The following is a 22980-nucleotide window of genomic DNA, read 5'->3' as shown; positions in this document are numbered from 1 at the left end:
GATGACCAGTTGCTGAATCTGAATTGGAAGTATCTGTATCTAATAGACAAGATTCCTAACATTTACTATCTTTTATAAGGTGAAAATACTTTAAAGTACTCACATACGAAATACCAAAAAGGCTAAAATCCAGCATGCCTAAAAAAAAATAAAAATAAATAATTATAAATAAATACTTATTGTCTGTGCATTTTTTCTTGGTTTCAAATTAATGAAATTTTAATGTCTTGTTCTTGAAATTGGAGCTGTGAGTTGCATAAGAGACATCTGTAGCAAAATCCAAACCAAAGTTGGAAATCTCTTAACACCAAACAATCCCGCGACAGAAGAGGCCAACAGCTTCTGTGATAGCGCGGCACAGATGTTGTAGCCCCTAACCCCTTCTCTTGTAGAACATTATAACTCTCTGTCTGTTTACATCCATTTGTCTGAAAAAAGGAGACATCATGTTCATATTCTTGCACAAATTGAAAGAGGAATATGTTTAGCCTGAGCTATTTAATACTTAAAGCTATTTAATATTTAATATTTTTATATTATTAAATATTTAGCAATATTTATATCTCCTGACATTCATCTGCTGTTTTAGAATCCTACAAATATAATAGAGGATGAGCTTTTACTCTGGATATACAGATATTATATATAATATACAGATATTAGCCCCTTTTCTGAAAGATTTAAGCCTTGCTTTTATGACACGGACTGTAGCTTGTCAGAATGGCTGACTTGAAATATTTCTTACTGGGCACCATGGTATGACATAAAAATCAAATATCCTTATAAAATGGGAGACAAGAGATGCTCAATTTACAAGATCTGAATTCATTTTTTTTAATTATTTTAATCAGTCGTAAAAACAATATTATTTTTTATCCATATCATTATTTTAATGGAGATTATGCAGCTGTACTTCTTAGTTGGCTTTCTTGTCTCACAATTTTATAGAAAATATGTTCATATTAATGGGTAGCCTTTTGTTGTTATTTTAGTAGGATTCCTTTTTTGGCTAACTTTTGAAGTTGCCCAGCATAACATATCAAATGTTTTGAAATCAGGGCAAACAAGCAGCAATTAGGATGATGAATAGTGTTGAGCGATACCGTCCGATACTTGAAAGTATCGGTATCGGAAAGTATCGGCCGATACCGGCAAAGTATCGGATCCAATCCGATACCGATACCCGATACCAATACAAGTCAATGGGACTCAAGTATCGGACGGTATTCCTGATGGTTCCCAGGGTCTGAAGGAGAGGAAACTCTCCTTCAGGCCCTGGGAACCATATTAATGTGTAAAAGAAAGAATTAAAATAAAAAATATTGCTATACTCACCTCTCCGAGGGAACCGGCAGCGTTGTTTGCTTAAAATTCGTGCTTTTCTTTCCTTACGTGAAGTCCCGGCTTTGTGATTGGTTGCGTCGCAGTCACATGGGCGACGCAACCAATCACAGCAAGCCGTGACGTAATTTCAGGTCCTTAAGGATTTTAAAATTACGTCCCGGCTTTGTGATTGGTGTCGTCGCAGTCACATGGGCGACGCAACCAATCACAGCAAGCCGTGACGTAATTTCAGGCCCTTAAGGATTTTAAAATTACGTCCCGGCTTTGTGATTGGTTGCGTCGCAGTCACATGGGCGACGCAACCAATCACAAGCCGTGACGTCACGGGAGGCTGGACACGCGCGCATTTTAAAATGCGCGCTTGTCCAGCCTCCCGTGACGTCCCGGCTTGTGATTGGTTGCGTCGCGGTCAACCAATCACAAGCCGGGAGGCTGGACACGCGCGCATTTTAAAATGCGCGCTTGTCCAGCCTCCCGTGACGTCCCGGCTTGTGATTGGTTGCGTCGCGGTCAACCAATCACAAGCCGGGAGGCTGGACACGCGCGCATTTTAAAATGCGCGCGTGCCCAGCCTTCCGTGACGTCACGGCTTGTGATTGGTTGCGTCGCCCATGTGACTGTGACGCAACCAATCACAAGCCGGGAGGCTGGACACGCGCGCATTTTAAAATGCGCGCGTGTCCAGCCTCCCGGCTTGTGATTGGTTGACCGCGACGCAACCAATCACAAGCCGGGACGTCACGGGAGGCTGGACAAGCGCGCATTTTAAAATGCGCGCGTGTCCAGCCTTCCGTGACGTCACGGCTTGTGATTGGTTGCGTCGCCCATGTGACTGCGACGCAACCAATCACAAAGCCGGGACGTAATTTTAAAATCCTTAAGGGCCTGAAATTACGTCACGGCTTGCTGTGATTGGTTGCGTCGCCCATGTGACTGCGACGCAACCAATCACAAAGCCGGGACGTAATTTTAAAATCCTTAAGGACCTGAAATTACGTCACGGCTTGCTGTGATTGGTTGCGTCGCCCATGTGACTGCGACGCAACCAATCACAAGCCGGGACTTCACGTAAAGGAAAGAAAAGCGTGAATTTTAAACAAAGAACGCTGCCGCTTCCCTCGGTAAGGTGCAGGCTGCGTCGGAGAGGTGAGTATAGCAATATTTTTTATTTTAATTCTCTCTTTTACACATTTTTACATTAATGTTGTTTCGATACCGATACCCGATACCACAAAAGTATCGGATCTCGGTATCGGAATTCCGATACCCGCAAGTATCGGCCGATACCCGATACTTGCGGTATCGGAATGCTCAACACTAATGATGAACTGATTTCCTGGAGGCTGTTATCTATAAGATATATGATTTAAAATACCAAAAAAGTGCAAGACTATGATAGTAATGTAATCGTCATTCCAGAAAAAAAGAGTTATTATAATTTATAGTAAAATATATTCCTCAATATAGAAATTGCAATACCAAGTAGTTGCTATTAATAATTGTCTGAGGAATTTTCTACAGAATGGATTAATTTGGGCACACAAATCATCAAGATCCACTACTGTCAGCTCCCACTGCAACGGCAACCAATTGTAGATGTGCTTGATGATAGACGAGTCCAGGGACACTGCAGACTATGTTGTTAGTGTATCTAGAATGAAGATTGGCACAATCGAGTTATTGTACATTATGCTACCTCCAAGGCAACTGTGTATGTCAATTTAATTAGCTCCTCCTGCTCTATAACTTCCTGACTGCAGATCAAATATCTTTCAACATGACAGTTAATAATATCATGAACAGTGTGGTAGTTCATAGCCCTGTAACCTCAAAGTGCTGGGGCCTTGGGTTCAAATTCCACCAAGGACTACATCTGCTCCCATTTAGGGTATGGGAGAAGACCAACTAGGGTTGAGCGACTTTTATTTTTATAGGATCGGGTCGGGTTTCACGAAACCCGACTTTCTCAAAAGTCGGGTCGAGTGAAATTGGCCGATCCTATAAAAAAGTCGGGGTCGGGGTCGGCCAAAACATGAAACCCAATGCAGTGCAATGGCATACTATGGTTCCCAGGGTCTGAAGGAGAGGAAACTCTCCTTCAGGCCCTGGGATCCATATTAATGTGTAAAATAAAGAATCAAAATAAAAAATATTGATATACTCACCCTCGGACGCGCCCTGGTACTAACAGGCAGCCTTCCTTCCTAAGAATGAGCGCGTGAATGACCTGCGGTGATGTTGCGGCTTGTGAATGGTCGCGAGCGGTCACATGGACAAGCCGCGACGTCATCTAAGGTCCTTCACGAGCTCATTCTTAGGAGGGAAGGCTGCCAGAAAGAAGCAGGGTGCGTCCGAGGGTGAGTATATTCCTATTAGGTATATACTCACCCTCGGACGCGCCCTGCTTCTTTCCGGCAGCCTTCCTTCCTAAGAATGAGCGCGTGAAGTACCTTAGATGACGTCGCAGCTTGTCCATGTGACCACTCGCGACCAATCACAAGCCGCGACGTCACCGCAGGTCATTCATGCGCTCATTCTTAGGAAGGAAGCCTGCCGGTTAGTACCAGGGCGCATCCGAGGGTGAGTATATCAATATTTTTTATTTTGATTCTTTATTTAACACTTAAATATGGATTCCGATACCGATTCCTGATATCGCAAACATATCGGAACTCGGTATCGGAATTCCAATACCAGATTCAGAAGATCGCCGACCTCATGGCCGACCCCACACAGGAGTCGGGTCGGGTTTCATGAAACCCGACTTTGCCAAAAGTCAGCGACTTCTGAAAATGGCCGACCCGTTTCGCTCAACCCTAAGACCAACACAATAACATACTGATAGGAAATTTAGATTGTGAGCCCCATTGAGGACAGTGATGATGTCTGAAAAGTGCTGCAGAATTAATGGCGCTAGATACTGTAAACAAATAAAATAAATATCACAAGTTATTAAAAAGGTTAGGAAGCACATGTGTAACATATGCAGAACTTATAATAAGGTCATGATATTTACCAATAATAGATTTATCAATTTGATTCCAGGCAGCAGTGTTGTCTCCAAGCCAGTGTCCAACCCATTGTCCAGATGTTGGATATGTAGAACGAGAGATGACTATTCCGCGTTCTCCTGTGATGCGGCGAAGAGCACTATCAAATATAAAGGATAATTTAATTTTCATGTTCATAATATGTAAATTTGAAATGAATCATTAATTTATTGAATTTTAAACTTACAATTGCAGTCACAAATTGAACCTGTTATTATGACGAACCTCTTTTAATTATATCAGAAAGATTTATACAAGGCAATAAAAGTGCACCAACCTAACAAATGGGGAAAATGCGTGACTGAAAAAAAATGTACTTGTGCTATTCTAATGTGTCATGATGTCAGTTACCATTAGCCCTTAAAAGTAACAATTTCATTGGGCGAATACAATCTTAAAAAGATATTCCTGCAAAAACATTTATTGCCTATCCAGTCTATGTTTTTACATGATCATGGCAGAAAGTTTGAATGGACTGGAGATCAAGCATGCGGTGCTCATATGCTATGTTTAAATAGAATGACAGTGCTTATGCTTGACCATCACTGTAACCAAGTATGGTCATGTGAGTGGTCCCATAGGCCAGACCTCCAGTAATCTAACATCTATCCAAAAGATAAATTATTAATATTTTTGTCTGGAATTCACCTTTAAATTTTGTTTAGAATAAATGCTTACTCATATGTGGGTTTTGCGTGTGACCATCCATATAAACTATGGACATCATAGTGGTTCACAGGAGTTCCATCGGGCAAGTACTGTTGACTCTCCATACATATTGTCTTATATATTAATCCTTCATGACGGTCACTTAATGCTAAGAGAAAAATAAAGCAAGAATGTACCACCAAAAGTAATTTTGTTATGATTTATGCACAGTTTAACACTTTTTATAAAATTTCATTAGAAAGAGCTTCTGCTAATTGCTAATTATTTCCTAAAGGAACACACTGAGCAAGACTGATACAGTAAACTTTACTTCCTTTATTCCCTATTATATGTATTGCCTGTTTGGATGCTGGGTAAACACTGCAAAATGCTTGTGCACATAATGTCCAGCTCATATTCACCCGTAAGCAATTTACCCGCCTTCTTTTCCAAGCAATACAGGTAGATGAATTCCACATTCATCTAAAGAAATATTAAATATACATTTATATTAGCTGTAAACATTGCTACCTGGCATATAGGGAGGGTTGTTCAAGGTTTCATCTCTGCAACCATTTACGGATCCATGCACAAAGCTAGCTGGCTCATTCATATCCTAAGATAGTTGACAATGAGAAAAGTCACTTAATAGTCTTAAGCCATTTATATGTATGGTTGTGTGATGGCTGAAGGATAGTTTGCCATCTATATGGCCATATAAAGCAAGATTAAATGGGTAGCATGATTTCAAGTACACTATACTTAATAGAAGCCACATATCTGAAGACATTCGAGAGCACGGTATACAATTGTAATTCCATTCTTGGTATTGTTTTTGCCTTTTATAAACATAAAAATAATTAAATGTAGGGCAGTGTAAGCATGCCTTGTAAATTGGATCAAGATTGGAATCCAGTGCATGGACTGGCCGGTGGTTCTCCAAACCCCAGCATGCCAGCCGCATAGAAGTACGTGCAATTGTCGTGCTCAGGTTGGGAGTGCCATTGGTTAGTTTGCGCTACATTCAAATCTCGCTTCGATTTAAATAGCCATCTGATTGCACCCTTAAACTCATTATCTACAAATTATGAGATAGAGTTATTAAGAATTTTTGTTCATGTGCCAGTCTTAAGGACTATTTTGGTAAATTGCTAAAAAATAAATATTTAAACAGTGCAGATGCATGTGACATACTATTAATTACCGTAAATTTCAGAAAGGTACAGACTAACCTGCTTATTTTAATTCATGGTTTTCTTCTGCTATACCTATATTTCTTTATTACATGTAAGTACATAACACATATAATTAAATTCTAAATTATAGTATTTAATAAAAGCTACAGTTTGTACTATATGTATGTCAAAGAATTCATGCTACTGTAATATTCATTTTAGATTAAATCAATTATTTTTAGCATAGAATGTTTAGATAATTTGGTTACTTGATGGTCATTTTATTTTTTCTGCATTGTCATTTTCTATTTTTGTCAAATTTAGATGCTCTAAAATAATGTTTTTATTAGTGAATTGCTTTACATATCTTCATCCTCTCAAAGAACATCTGACTAATTAAAGCAAAAGATTCAATTGTGGAGGCGTTATTATTTATGATATAGAATTTTTAATTTGTTGATTATTATAAATATTCAAAGTTGCATAAATCTAAATGTTTCCACTGTTTTTACAGCTGCAAAAACTAAATCTCATGGTTTACATTTTGAATGGAAACCACAACACAGTGCCAAATCAGCCATATCACTAAAAGTCATCAATAAGATATAATGCATCCCTTTAGTTTATAATGATGCCCAGTTCAGCCAAGAAGGGCGTTGTTTTGATAAAGCCTCCATTGCAGATGTGAGCAGTGTTAAAATAAGGTCTAATTAATAGGGTTGAGCGAAACGGGTCGGCCATTTTCAGAAGTCGCCGACTTTTGGCAAAGTCGGGTTTCATGAAACCCGACCCGACCCCTGTGTGGGCTCGGCCATGAGGTCGGCGATCTTCTGAATCTGGTATCGGAATTCCGATACCGAGTTCCGATATGTTTGCGATATCGGAAATCGGTATCGGAATCCACATTTAAGTGTAAAATAAAGAATTAAAATAAAAAATATTGATATACTCACCTCTCCGGAGGCCCCTGGACATCGCCGCTGGTAACCGGCATCTTACGTTTCTAAGAATGGCGCTTGAAAGACCTTTCGATGACGTCACGGCTTGTGATTGGTCGCGGCCGCCCACGTGACCGCTCAGCGACCAATCACAAGCCGTGACGTAATTCTCAGGTCCTAAATTCCTCATTCTAGGAATTTAGGACATGAGAATTACGTCACGGCTTGTGATTGGTCGCTGAGCGGTCACGTGGGCGGCCGCGACAAATCACAAGCCGTGACGTCATCTAAGGCCCTGAACGCGCTCATTCTTAAGAAGGAAGGCTGCCGGAAAGAAGCAGGGCGCGTCCGAGGGTGAGTATATACCTAATAGGAATATACTCACCCTCGGCTTCTTTCCGGCAGCCTTCCTTCTTAAAAATTAGCATGTTCAGGGCCTTAGATGACGTCACGGCTTGTGATTGGTCGCGGCCGCCCACGTGACCGCTCAGCGACCAATCACAAGCCGTGACGTAATTCTCATGTCCTAAATTCCTAGAATGAGGAATTTAGGACCTGAGAATTATGTCACGGCTTGTGATTGGTCGCTGAGCGGTCACGTGGGCGGCCGCGACCAATCACAAGCCGTGACGTCATCGAAAGGTCTTTCAAGCGCCATTCTTAGGAACGGAAGATGCCGATTACTACCAGGGCGCGTCAGAGGGTGAGTATATCAATATTTTTTATTTTAATTCTTTATTTTACACTTAAATATGGATCCCAGGGCCTGAAGGAGAGTTTCCTCTCCTTCAGACCCTTGGAACCATAGTATCCCATTGCACTGCATTGGGTTTCGTGTTTCGGCCGACCCCGACCCCGACTTTTTTATAGGATCGGCCGATTTCACTCGACCTGACTTTTGAGAAAGTCGGGTTTCGTGAAACCCGACCCGATCCTATAAAAATAAAAGTCGCTCAACCCTACTAATTAATCTGAAACAGAGGCATGGTTAAGTATTATCCATGATAATGATTATAGTCTAGTTCAAAGAGAAAATGTACTTACTATCCAAAGGCCATCGAATCTAATATGTTTGCTTCGATATTCTTCAATTTCTTGGGCCCACCATTTTGCAGTTCTTTCAAGGAAAAAGTCCGGGAATGCGGCATAAGACCTGTAGAGCTTTATAATAATAAAAATAATGCTACTTAACATTTGATTATTTTTTTTGTTATCAAATTATTTCTTACTTTTTCATTTTGCTTTTTTTCTTTTCTTTAATTTCTTCATCTTCCATGTGGCATATTATTGGGCTGAAGTAACAGCAAGCGACTAAGAATCTGAATGTCTTCACTTAGAAAATGATTGTGTGCATGTAAAGAGATCTCATGAGAGTCTTGGATAGCTTGTCTTTGACTCCTGAGAACAGTAGATTGCAGCTAGTCCATGAAGGATTGTGCAGGAGGCCTTAAAGCTAGATGCTATATCTGACCATAAGTTGCTCATTGTATTGACCAACTTTGGGACAGAAACTAGAAGGTCCTCAAAAGTGAAAGCAGAAGAGTGCTGCAAAGCAGGCGTTCTCATGGAGAAAAAGTCAGGGCATACAATCAGAAGATAATCTTGTAGACTGTGTTGGCTGTGTGAAAATTCATCCTTGCGATATGTGCTAGCTAAAATGCCAACAGATAAGACTTCAGCCCTGTTGGGCAGTGTGAGACTTCAGTCCCAAAAGAATTCATATTTGGGTCAGAGTGAGCTATGTGAGACTTCAGTCCTGAAAGAGCTTGAAACTACGTGATAGTGGTAGGCTGGCTGTTTTTTGGTAGTGGTCAGATCCAGAACTGTGAAGTTATAGAATGCTGTAGATAAGCCCCTGATGGTGGTGGCCTTAGCTTATAGGCCTAAAATGGGGTGACAGATTCCCTTTAAACCAAGTAGGAATCATTCCTTAATTATGAGGATAAAAACAGCCTTAAAAGGTTCAGCTGGTTTACTCTGTTCTTAAAATATGAGAAAAGCTATTAGATCGTTTCTCTTCTATGTAATGTGAAATGATCCAGTGTTGATTAAAACTTTGCAAGTTGTAGTAAACATGTCAAGTTTAATTGACCTGTATGAATATAACCCTAAAGCCGTATTCTCAAGTTATTTAATTGCTTTAGTTAGAAAGCATTAAAATAGGTTGATTTAAATTTAACATGCTTTTTCTATCTGCTGTCATTTTCCTGCAATGACAACTTTTATCTTTCATAGTGTAGAGCTGATTTCCATGGAGTTTGGCCACTAGTACCTGTACAGACCATTGCTAAGTGGCAGCAGATACAAGCCAAGAGATAGGTTAAATCTGAATATCCCAGCTTCCTCTCTCCAGTCCATTAATTTCTATATAGTGGCTGCCTATCACCTCCCTTTTTCTCTTTTTTCAACGTCTGTCATAAATCTTGTAAAATCACCAGCCCCTTAGCTTCAGAACAGGTTTCCTAATCCCATCAAGGCTCTCTCCAGTCTAGAGCTGTGTGCTTTTTCAAATGCCCTGTTATATTTCTATGTTGTGTGAAAAAGTGTTTGCCCCTTCATGATTTTTATGTTTGTCACACTTAAATGTTTTAGATCAATATTAGACAATGATGACACAAGTAAGCACAAAATGCAGTTTTCAAATGAAGCTCTTTATTTTTAAGTGAAAAAGAAATCCAAACTTACAAGGCCCTGTGTAAGAAATTGATTGTCCCCTAAGCCTAACAACTTGTTGATCCACCCTTAGCAGCAACAACCGTAATCAAGAGTTTGCGATAACTGTCAATGAGTCTTTTCTAGTACTCCTGAGGAATTATGGCCTACTCATCTTTGCAGAAGTGCTGTAATACAGTTATATTGGCTGGTTTCCGAGTATGAACCACCTTTTTAAGTTCATGCAACAGCATCTCAATTGGATTATGATCAGGATTTTGACTAGGCCCCTTCAAAGTCTTAATTTTCTTTTTCTTAAGCCATTCATTGGTGTACTTGTTGGTGTGTTTTGAATCACTATCCTGCTGCATTTCCCAAGTGTCTTAGATTGAGATCACTAACAGATGGCCGGACAATGTCCTTCAGGATTTTTTGGTAAACAGCAGAATTCATGATTGTATTTACCACAGCAAGTCTTCCAGGTCCCAAAGCAGCAAAACAGCCCAAAACATCACACTGCCACCACCATATTTTACTGCTGGTATGATGTTCCCTTTCTGAAATGCTGTGTTTCTTCTATGAAATATGTAAGGAAAATACACCTTCCAAAAAGTTAAACTTTTATCTCGTAAGTCCACAGAGTATTCTCCCAAAGGTATTGCGGATCACCAATGTTTTCTGGCAAAACAGAGATGAGCCTTTATGCTCTTAATGCTCAGCAGTGGTTTTTATCTTGGAACTCTGCCATGCAGGCCATTTTTTAAGGAACATTGACCTTAACTGAGGCATGTGAGGCCTAAAGTTCTTTGGATGTTGCTGTGGGACCTTTTTTTGGATAAGTAGTCATTATCCTCTTTGGGTAATTTTGGTCAGCTGGACACTCCGGAGAACACTAAACATTGTTCCATATTTTTGCCATTTGTGGATAATGGTTGGTGGGAATCTGAAAGCTTTAGAAATGGCTTTATAACCATAATTAACAAATTGGGTAAAACCCCAAATGCACCCTCACTAGAACGCTTTAAAATTTAACATTTAATTTTAAACTAAAATGTGAACAATAAGGGTATAAAGTTCAGTCCCTTATCTGCCTGTTATTTTTATATTATCAAAGTGCTTAGTGCTCTGCATTAGTATATTGCATAGCACCCTGGATAGCTTACAATTATCTGGCAGAATAGGATGGTATTTTTTAACACAATAGTCCCCACAGCATGTATCATGGCGTTAGCGGCATCATCAAGAGATGGGGCATACTGTAGGCTTTGCAACCTTTTCCAGACTGAAAGATCTCAATTACTTTGTTTCTCATTTGTTCCAGTATTTTTTTGGATTGCAGCATGATGTCTAGCTTTTGGGTATCTTTTGGTCTACTTCACTTTGTCAGGCATGTCCTATTTAAGTGATTTCTTCAATGAGAACAGGTATGGCAGTAATCAGGCCTGGGTGTGGCTAGGGAATTTGAACTCAGCTTCCCAAAATCGTGATAAACCACAGTTATTTTTGTTTTAGGCGGGAGAGGGAATCACATTTTCACACAGGGCCCTGTAGGCTTGATTTTTTTTTCACTTAATAGTTACGATCGTCATTTAAAAATGGCATATTGTGTTTACTTATTGTTAGGGTTGGTGGAATGCACCGAGTGAATGTGTAAGTAGTAATAGGTGCGTTTGCAACCCGGGGTCCACCGTGCAGGAGAGTAACCTGCTGCTAGAATTGGCAGTGCTATATGGCGGTATAAGCAAACTCTGTTTCTTCACAGAATCGCATAGATATCAAACACTGTGCCCTGTTAACCTCACAGAGGATCACAGCTACCAAACTGACCAAAAGCAAACAGTGGTCATGCAGTCAGCATAGCACATGAAGAACTCCTCACCGGAGGTGCCGGTATTCTAGGGGCTTATTTCAGCCAGGTCCTGAATCCATACACACAAAACTCGTCAACACTGACCACATACAACCATGACCACACTGGCACTGAGCTCATAACATTGGTTTGATACTAGCGCATGGCCGTCCAGCCATGCGAACCTTTTATAGTCTTAGCACTCAAGGACCTTGCTAGTGGTCCAAGAGGAACTGCTTCAGGACCTGCGCATGTGATCCCTGACTTCCAATGGGAGGTCATCCCGTGGGCATGCCCAGTATGGGAAAAGCAGGACTTTGTCCCAGAAAGATCTGTTCGCTGCTGATCAGCGCTGGCTACAAAGGCAGAGCCTGGAAGAACAGTAGTAACCAGTCACCTAGTATCAGCCTGAGTCAGACGCTGGGACCATCGTCTCCGCTGAGCAGGCTCCACTGTGGCTGGAGAAGAATGAGAGACCGCAGCGGAGATGGTTCTAGATTCCCCCTGTGCAGAGGCGGGAACTTGACACCTAACACTTATGGTATTGTTGTCTAAAATTTTAATTAGTTTGTCGAGCTGAAACAATTGAGTGTAACAAGCATGCAAAAGAATAGAAAATCAAGAAGTGAGCAAAAACTTTTTCACACAACTGTAGTATTTATTTTGTAGCCTCAAAGCAAACTGATGATAGTTGAATGAGTTAGAGCAGAACTTGTGTAGAGGTTTAAAGTTCTACTAAGGAGAACTGTCACTCACTGAAGAAATACCACCCTCCCAGAAACAAGGAAGAAGGATAATTTAAGGATACTGCATAGCTTATGGGAACTTTAGAAACCCTCTTAAAATGTTTATAGATATAGCTAATCTAAAAAAAATTTGTGGTATTCTATGACAAGTGCTCTCCCATATTGCTGTTGTAGCAAGATGTTGGTGAAGTAACTGCAGACCTTAAAGATAAAGTGTACTTGCAATAAGTACTTTGACTTTGCTTACTATTAGGAAGACTAGGATAGTACTTCTTTTTGGAAAGAAAGTTAGATGTGATTTCCATGAACTGTAGTGGGCTAGTGGTCATGAAGATCCGCAGAAGCTCTCAGCAGTCCAATACGGAGTATTAGCACAACCCCTCACTATATACTTAGGTGGTACAGGCTGAAACAGTTACAGTGGCTTACAAAAGTATTCACCCACTTTGCCATTTTTCTTGTTTTGCTACCTCAAAACTTAATTTAACATGTTTTTTTTAGCGTTTGCATCAGTTCATGTAAAGAACATGTCTACAACTGTCAACATTTGGTATTCTATATATTGTGAAGCAAACTACAAATACGACAAAATAACTGAAAACTTCAGTGTGCATAACTATTCAGTAAATTCAGTATTTTGTAGAGCATCCTTTTGTGGCAATTACAGCTGCAAATTGCTTTGGACAAGTCTCTATGAGCTTTCCACATCTTGCCACTTTGATTTTTTCCCATTCTTCAGGGCAAACCTGCTCTAACTCCTTCAATTTGGATTATTTCCCCTGGTGAACAGCAATCTTTAAGACCACATATTCTCAATTGGATTAAGTTCTGGGCTTTGACTAGCCCACACCAAAACATTTACAAGTTTCCTCTTAAACAACTCAAGTGTTGCTTTAGCAGTATGCTTTGGGCAATTTTCTTGTTGGAAGGGGAACCTCTGTCCTCGTCTCCAATAACTGACAGACGAAAATAGGTTTTGCTAAAGAATATCCCTGTATTTCGCACCATCCATCTTCCCCTTGACTTGGACCATATTCCCTGTCCCTACTGGAAAAGCCCCACCTCATGATGCTGCCACTTCCATGTTTCACTATGATGATAGTGTTCTTGGGGTAATGAGCTGTTTTGGTTTGTCTCCAGACATAGCATTTACCTTGATGGCCAAAATTTGGGTCTCATCTCATCACAGCACCTTCTTCCATATATTTGAGGGCCCTCCCACATGTCTTTTGGAAAACTCAAGATGAGCCTTACAAATTTTGTGTGTAAGTAAAGGTTTTTTTCTGCCCACTATTCTATAAAGGCCACCTTTATGGAGTGTACAGCTTATTGAGGTTGTATGGATAGATAATCCAGTCTCTGCTTGGGAATTCTGGAGCTCTTTCAGGGTTACCGTTGGCCTCTGTGCTGCCTCTCCGATTAATGCCCTCCTTGCTCAGGCTGAGAGTTATGGTGGGTAGCCCTCTCTTTGTAGGTTTGTTGTGGTACCAAGTTCTTTCCATTTGATGATAAATTGATAATGGATTTGATGGCATTCTGAGGCATCACCAGAGATCGGGTAATTTTTATTATAACCCAGGCTTGACTTGGACTTCTCAACAACTTTGTTCCTAACTTGTTTGGTGACCTTCATGGTGTTGTTTGGCTAGTGGTGCCTCTTGCTTACTGGTGTTGCAGCCTCTCTGGCTTTTCAGAAAATATATGTATACACTGACAGACCATGTGATACTTAGAGTATACACAGGCGGGCTTCCTTTCACAAAGCTTATGAGCTATGAAGTTATTTGCTTGCACCATAAGTTTTCAGGTGCTTTCATTGCCAATTTTTTAAATTTGATCCTATAAATTAAATTTATGCCTATATTTTTGTCACTTCACTTCACCAACTTAGACTATTGCTGATGCATTACACACAATACAAATTAGATTACTATTTAAACACAGGTTGTAATGTAACAAAAAATTTAAAAAGCAAGGGGGTGAATACTTTCGCAAGCCACTGTAAGTGACTTCTCAAAGATCCACAGAGGCACTGCAGGAGAACTGAAAGCGGAACCCACTAACCACACCTTGCATACTTATGAATCCCTCCTAGCTATTCAGTACTCAAAAAATCAAGTTCATTATGCCCAGCCCTTAATTTATTTTCAGAATCACATGTCACACTACATGCAACCTCTGCATTTTCATCTCTAGCATATTGATCAACTCCTTGTTATCAAGGTGTATCAACTATTTTCAAATCTTAACATGTGTTACCTCCACATTGCTTATCTAAAGAATTATAGATACATATGATGCTAAGTAAAGAATAATCCATGTTTAAGTGGTTAGCACTGTAACCTTGCAGCATTGGCATCCTGGGTTCAAATCTCTTCAAGGACAACTTGTGCAAGGATTTTGTGTGGGTTTCCTTTGAGTACTCTGGTTTCTTCCCACACTTCAAAGTCATACTAATAGGAAATATAGATTGTGGACCCCATTGGAGACAATAATGGTGATTTTAGTAATGTACTGTGGAAGTGAATGGTTGTATATATGCAAGTAAAACAAAAAAATAATTTTATAGATATTAGAGTAACTTATTACCTGAACTTGTTCTTCCCAGCTTAGAGACTCATCAACAGTAACATTAGGAAAATCTGGCCAAACCTAGAAAGCAAAATAAATATGATACATTGAATATAATAATAATAAAAATAATAATTATAATATTTTTTATATATATTTTAGCAAATGTATTTTAATAGGAAATCTATGTATTCCAAAATTATCCGAGGTTTTCGTTTATCATTAGTTGACATTTATCCACAGAATAGTTAATGATTATTAAAGTCTGAGTCTGCAAGTAGCCCCATTATCGAGACTCCTAATAATTACAGGTGGAGACCACATAAATCCTCTCATCGACATGTCTATGGAAAGGATAATTTTTATGAAGTGATAGCTGGTTATAAGCAGCTAGTCTGGACAACACTATATAGAAATTACAGAAATAGCCAAGTGCTCTCTTATATACTGAAAAAAAATATTTAAAGTAATGATTTCTGAGAAATCCATTAAAAAAAAGACAGTGCATGCACAATTAAACACCTTTTTTCTGTACGAAGTTATTAGAGGTTCATGTTGCATACCATCTGGGTAAAGTACTGTGCCTGTACTTCCTAAAAACTATAGATTTTTCCAATGCTAAGCTTCTAACACTTATTGTACTTACAGTGGTTCACTACTAGAGTAAACAGTATCGACTCATACTTACTTTTCCCCAAACTATATCATTAGAATTGGGCCATTTGATAAATACATCATCTTGCACACCTCGGTCGAAGGCTGGATAAGGCTTGGTTTCATTTCCTGAAATAGCAGGATCCTAAATACATGAGAAAGTATTCCAGATCAGTTCATGAATTTGCAAAGTCAGTTAAGTCAACTGTATTGTAATAGCAATTACCGTATATACTCGAGTATAAGCCGGCCCGAGTATAAGCCGATGCCCCTAATTTTTCCACAAAAAACTGGGAAAACTTATTGACTTGAGTATAAGCCTAGGGTGGGAAATGCAGCAGCTACTAGTAAATTTCAAAACTAAAAATAGATACTAATAAAAGTGAAATTAATTGATACATCAGTAGGTTAAATGTTTTTGAATGTGCATATTGAATCAGAAGCCCCATATAATGCTCCATACAGTTCACGATGGGCCCCATAAGATGCTCCATACCAAAAATATGCCCCATATAATTCTGCACAAAGGTAAATAATGGCCCCTTAAGATGCTCCATATTAAAATATGCCCCATATAATGCTGCACAAAAGGTTCATGATGGCCCCATAAGATGCTCCATAGAATAATATGCCCCATATAATGCTCCATAATGGCTGATGGCCCCATAAGATGCTCCATAGAATAATATGCCCCATATGCTGCTGCTGCGATAAAAAAAATGACATACTCACCTCTCGTCACTGGGGGCCAGGTGCCGGTGTCCTGAGCAGGAGGGGACACCAGTGCGTGATGGGGGCCAGGTGCCGGTGTCGCCTCTGGCTCACACCCCGGCACTTGCGATATTCACCTGTCCCCATTCCACCACTGCACGCCGCTGTGTCTTCCGTTTATCTGCAGTTACTGTGCAGGCAGAGGGCACGCACTAACCACGTCATCACACCCTCTGACCAGAACATCACAGCCAGGGGACGCTGAAGAAACAGCATGGCGGAGGAATTGGGACAGGAGAATATTGCATGGGTCACCCTCCGCTGTCATACTCACGCTCCTGGCGCAGCCTCTGCACTTCCCTGCTTCTCCGTTATCCTGGGGTGGCAGCTGCTTCCAGTGCTGAGCAGTCACATGGTACCGCTCATTAAAGTAATGAATTTGCGCTCCACACCTATGGGAGTGAAGTCGCATGCATATTCATTACTTTAATGAGCAGTACCACATGGCTGCTGAACACAGGAAGAGCTGCCGTGAGACCATCTGAGAAGCAGGGAAGCGCAGAGACTGCGCCAGGTAGGGGTGAGTATGATGTGACAGCCGCCGACTCCTGACGCTCCCCCGCTGACCCTCTAGGACATTGACTCAAGTATAAGCTGAAAGTGGCACTTTCAGCCTAAAAAAAATAGGCTGAAAATCTCGGCTTATACTCAAGTATATACGCTAGATACTTCACTTCACATGGGCTTCAGAACTCACTCATCATTTCCATAATTGAACATTATGTGCTGTGTGGATTTGATAGGTATGGATATATTTCAAAATCAGATATATAACTGACGATGCTTTTTTAAATCAATTATTTACAACATATCTATTCTATAAATGATTATGACTCACCAAGAGTATAATAAATTTCATTCCTTCCCCTCTAATTTTGTCCACTAGATTTGGTAGGCCTTGGAAGCTTTCACCCAGTGTAAAGTCCATCTGTCTCTCCATGTAGTCAATGTCAGCATATTGCACATCCTGCAGGGGTGAATAATACTTTAAACATCCTCATTTCAAGTACAGTATAATATCATCAAACACTATTATATGAATTTGTCAGCTATTATTTAAAAAATACATTTAAGTCAAGTACATTAGGTTATAATATATAACAAGAGGATATAGTGTTAATTTCTCCAAGATTTTGAGTAACGTCAAAATTCTTCAAATTTATACCTTGATATTTAAATTGACATCTTATGATCACAACCTAAAATTTCTAATATGTTAGATGAACTTCATGACTCATGGAAACAGTAATACTGTTTTAGAATAAAAAGGCAGACATAATCTATACTATCACCATAACTCTTAAATATCTAAAGAATGAATTATTCATATGCAGCTCAAGCAATTTTGATACTTATCTGTTAATAAAAATCAGATATTTGCACAGTTATACAGCTATGAACAACCTAAATATCTTTTACACTAAAAAAAGAGCCAACAAACAAAAATTATATTACATAAATTCCAGTCACTGTAGAAGTAAAGGCGGATTATGACTTTCTTACTAGCTTTTGCTTTGGTATAAGATGCATTTGTTTGTATTGCTTTGCAATTTAGACTTTTAAATATTTGTTCCACTTTGTTGGGAACATTTGGGGAATTGTTACAGCCTCTCTGTATTTTTAAGAAAATGACTATTTCTTCATTAAAGAATAAAAATGTGCAAAGTTATTGAATAGCTTCTAGCAAAAGGAAAATCAACTGACAGTTCTCTTCGGTCCCCCTCATAAACACGTTTGCTTGGATGCTAGCCGGCACCTTGGGGATGCATGTTATTACATCTCAATTTGCTCACAATGGCACAGTTAGGGTGATGTGACCTCAGATGCCTAGTCAGATGTCCTGGCATAAACTTAAGCAGGCCAAAGAAAATGCGTGTAGCAGGGGAGGTGAAAAGTAGAGTTGCAGAAGACCATAAGCATTCTTATTTTTATTTTTTTAATTCTAAGTTTATTATACTCTTAGGTCTACAGAGACCCCATTTATAATATGAAACATTTAATTTACATTGAATAACTTTGATGCAAATTTAATTTTCTTGCTAAATTTGGGCATTTTCAAAGCTCAAACCTTGGCAAATTTGATCATTCCTACAGATAAGCCACGTCTACCATGTCTACTCCCATTAATGTAGATACCCATTGTCTGGCATCTCTCAATCAGCTCATGTCATAGGAGAACAAAAGGAGTGTGTATGCTGAAATCCAGACTTTAAGTGGAATCTAAGCTGCCGCTATTCATACAAATTAGCAGATTTGAAGTGCATGACAATTTAACCATGTTGGGCTTTTATTAATATTTATTAATATTTATTCATCAACAGTAAAACTAGAATACAAATCAAGAATAGTAGTTAAAAATGGCTAATTCTAAGGTTAGTTATTTCCTGGGTAATTGCTTTGTTTCTTGCTTCTACTAATATTGTCACCTTTGTACACACATTTAGTTGCGATACCTCTCTGCTAGGGAAGAGGAAACCCATAAAAGCTCACATTTACCTTGTGCAAAAAGTTTTGTTCGGGTCCAAAAAATGATTGTAAAATGGTTGTAGTAAGGGCTAGGGGGCTGCAAATGGAAGTAAAATAGAGGTAAAAGTAGGACAATCGTCTCAATGTTATAAACTTCTGTGAAGCACCTTGGGGTTCAAGGTGCTCACCACATATGTAGATAAGTTTCCTGAGGGGTCTAGTTTCCAAAATGGTGTCAATTGTGGGGGGGGATTCCACTGTTTAGGCACATCAGGGGCTCTCCAAATGAGACATGGTGTCTGCTAATTATTCAAGCAAATTATGAGTTCATTAAGTCAAATGGTGCTCTTTCCCTTCCAAGCCAAGCTATGTGCACAAACAGTGGTTTTTCCCCACATATGGGGTATCAGCATACTCACGATAAATTGCACAACCAATTTTATTATGCAATTTCTCTTTTTATCCTTGTGAAAATGCAAAATTAGAGGCTAAAAATCAGTTTTATGGGAAAATGTGATTTTTTTACTTTCACAGCTCAATTGTATAATCTGTGAAGCACCTAGGGGTTCAAAGTGCTCACCATATATCTAGATAAGTTCCCTGAGGGGTCTAGTCTCTAAAATGGTGTCACTTCTGGGGACTTTCCAATGCACATAAGGGGCTTTCCAAACACAACATGGTTTCTGCTAATTATTCCAGCAAATTTTACATTCAAAAAGTCAAATGGAGCTCCTTCCCTTCCAAGGCATTCTTTGCACCCAAACATTAGTTTTCCCCCACATATGGGGCATCGGCGTACTCAGGAGAAATTGCACAACAAATGTTGGGGTCCATTTTTTCATGTTAGCCTTGCAAAAATATAAAAAATGTGCCAAAAATTTAAATGTTCATTTTTTCTTTCCAAAAATTCCTATAAAGCACCTAAATGGTTAATAAACTTATTGAATGTGTTTTTTTATCACTTCTATGGGTGCAGTTTTAAAAATGGTGTCACTTTTGAATATTTTCTGTCATATAGGCCTCTCAAATGTGGTCCATAAAAAAATGGTTTTGCAAATTTTGTCGGAAAAATGAGAAATCGCTGGTCAACTTTTAACCTTTATAGATATATATATCTATAAATAGATATATAATATAGATTTAAGGGCAGAAAAAGAAATATTTTGAAAATAGAAAAATTTCTCAAATTTTCATCACATTTTCATTTTTTCACAAATAAACATAAGTCATATCAAATAAATATTATCACTATCATGAAGTAAAACATGTTACAAGAAAACAGTCTCAGAATCAGTGGGATCAGTTGAAGCATTCCAAAGTTATTACCACATAAAATAATACATGTCAGAATTTTAAAAATTGGCAGGGTCATGAAGGTGAAAGCAGGCTTGGGTTGAAGGGCTTAAAAATAAGGGGTCTCTAAAAAAAATGACATTGGGTCCCCCTTATATTTAATAACTAGCAAAGGCGAAACAGACAGCTCAAGGCTGATATAAATAGGCTGGTAAGGGGCCATGGATACTGCCCTCCTCCCAGACAAATAACACTAGCCCTCAGTCACCCCAGAAATGGCGCATCCATTAGATGCACCAATTCTAGCTTTTACCCTTGGCCCTACACCAATGCACCTGTGCAAGTGGGGTAATGGATTTGGAGTTGTTGTCAGCTGTGTAATGTCTGTTGGCGTCAAGCTCAGTGGTTAGTAATGGACAGGCATCTATAAGACTATAAGACCGCTATTACTAACCCTGTAGTCAAAAGCAATAAACACACACACACACATAAAAGGCCTTTACTTGTACAAAGCACTCCTTCTTTTACCCATTTACTACCGTAAAAAAACACATTCCCTGGTTTACCAATTTATTAATAAAAAAAGATCTGATGACATCCAACTAGGTCCCACATCGTCCACCGATTTTCTCACCGGCGATCACGTCAGTAATGTCATCGCCCAAGAGCCATGACCGCGAGAATAAGACTGCAGAGGTTATTAAAGGTAATTTCACACAGATGTTAATGTTACGCCAGTGAGAAATGATGGTGAATAACCTATGCAGTCTTGCTCTAGTGTTACTGGCTCACAGCAATGACTGCACAGGTTATTTATGGTCATTTCTCACAGGCATAACATCATCGCCTTTCCAGTTCACGTTCTCTCATCTCTACTCTCTGCCTTTTTTTGAAATCCAGTATAAATGTGCCTTCTAATTATCAACAAGTTTTGTTTACCTGTAATCTGCTTTTTTCCCCATATTCTCATTTGCATTTCTAAGTAATCTTTGCTATTATTGCATTGAAATTGCTCATTGCAGTTCAAACACATTATTTATTTTATTAGACAAAACAAGCCCTCACCACCTCCTGCCTCTTGCAACTCAAAAATATTTCTAAAATTCGTCCATGCCTCAAACTGAATCCATGAAAATGTTAGTACTTGCCCTTTTCATCTCTCATCTTGACTACTGCAATTTCCACCTCTGTGGTCTCCCAATTAGCATACTTGCACCTTTCCAGTCTGTTCTTAACTCTGCTGCACAAATAATCCAAATATACCTCTGCTATTTCTCCATTTTCCCTTCTGAAAATCTTTTCACTGGCTTTTAATCTCCCAGCATATTCAGTTTAACCCCTTAGTGACGCATCCCATTTGCAGCTTAATGACCAGGTCAATTTTTACAATTCTGACCACTGTCACTTTATGAGGTTATAACTCTGGAATGCTTTAACGGATCCCGCTGATTCTGAGATAGTTTTTTGTGACATATTGTACTTCATGTTAGTGGTAAAATTTATTCGATATTGCTTGCATTTATTTATGAAAAAAATGGAAATATGGCGCATTTTCAAGCTTTGAATTTTTATGTCCTTTAATCAGAGAAATATGTCACACAAACTAGTTAATAAATAACATTTCTCACATGTCTACTGTACATCAGCACAATTTTGGAAACTTTTTTTTTAGGAACGTATAAGGGTTAAAAGCCGATTTCTCATTTTTACAACAAAATTGGCAAAACCATTATTTTTAGGGATCATCTCACTTTTAAAATCCCTTTGAGGGGTGTACATGACAGAAAATACCCCACAGTGGCACCATTCTAAAAACTGCACCCCTCAAGGTGCTCAAAACAACATTCAAGAAGTTTATTAACCTTTTATGTGTTTCACAGGAGCTGAAGCAATGTGGAAGGAAAAAATTAACATTTAACTTTTTTTACAAACATTTTACTGCAGAAACAATTTTTTTTATTTTCACAAGTGTAAAAAGAGAAAATGAATCACAAAATTTGCTGTGCAATTTCTCCTGAGTACGTTGATACCCCATATGTGGGGGTAGATCACTGTTTGGACACACGGCAGAGCTTGGAAGAGAAGGAGTGCCGTTTGACTTTTTCAATGCAGAATTGGCTGAAATTGAGATCGGACACCATGTCGCGTTTGGAGAGCTCCTGATGTGCCTAAACAGTGGAAACCCCCCACAAGTGACACCATTTTGGAAAATAGACCTCTTAGAGAACTTATCTAGATGTGTGGTTAGCACTTTGAACCCCAAAGTGCTTCACAGAAGTTTATAATGTAGAGCCATAAAAATAAATATTTTTATTTTTTCCACAAAAAATGATCTTTTCTCCACCAAATTTTTATTTTCACAAGGCTGAACAGCCTGAATACATGTGAGGAATGCCTGTTTGTTAGGGAATCCCTTCATGTATTCAGCCTGTCTAGCAGCTGCAAATCATGCAGCTGCAGCAAAGAAAACTAAATCTCCGAGCACGCCAAAATACTGGGAGATCACCTGAGGATGTTCTGGGAAACCCAAGTAACTAGTATATTCGCTCATCACTACTCTCCACACGTAATCTCCGGTCCTCACAAAACTGCTTTCTGCCCTGTGCTCTAATACGTTCCTGACAAAATCATGCCCAATAGTTCTCCCAGTCAAGCCCCATTCTGTGGAACTCAGTACCTCAACGCATCAGATTATCTCATATTTTGAATCTTCAAATGGAACCTGTAAACTCATCTATTCGAAAATGGCTACAGTCAGAAATGCTCCACTGCCACCTGACCACTACTAAAGTTACAGTTACTGTAACCTCCCTTTTTATCTAT

The 22980-nt window shown here is 39.2% G+C and overlaps 1 protein-coding gene across 1 annotated transcript in view; it reads right to left on the bottom strand.

Annotated features, from left to right (window-relative positions):
* The window catches only part of SI (sucrase-isomaltase), a 349991-nt gene that overhangs the window by 102865 nt on the left and 224146 nt on the right, over nucleotides 1-22980 (bottom strand). The window contains exons 32-39 of the mRNA XM_077290631.1: nucleotides 17237-17365; nucleotides 15662-15772; nucleotides 14992-15054; nucleotides 8200-8316; nucleotides 5574-5658; nucleotides 5073-5211; nucleotides 4361-4494; nucleotides 104-138 (exon numbers count right to left, since the gene is read on the bottom strand). Of these exons, the coding sequence (XP_077146746.1) occupies nucleotides 104-138; nucleotides 4361-4494; nucleotides 5073-5211; nucleotides 5574-5658; nucleotides 8200-8316; nucleotides 14992-15054; nucleotides 15662-15772; nucleotides 17237-17365 (813 nt within the window). The remainder of the gene's footprint in view (nucleotides 1-103; nucleotides 139-4360; nucleotides 4495-5072; nucleotides 5212-5573; nucleotides 5659-8199; nucleotides 8317-14991; nucleotides 15055-15661; nucleotides 15773-17236; nucleotides 17366-22980) is intronic.

The sequence above is a fragment of the Ranitomeya variabilis genome, chromosome 2, assembly GCF_051348905.1.
Source record: "Ranitomeya variabilis isolate aRanVar5 chromosome 2, aRanVar5.hap1, whole genome shotgun sequence".
Classification (NCBI taxonomy): domain Eukaryota; kingdom Metazoa; phylum Chordata; class Amphibia; order Anura; family Dendrobatidae; genus Ranitomeya; species Ranitomeya variabilis.
The sequence above is the reverse complement of the archived record's forward strand: the minus strand, read 5'-3'. Positions and strand labels throughout refer to the sequence as shown.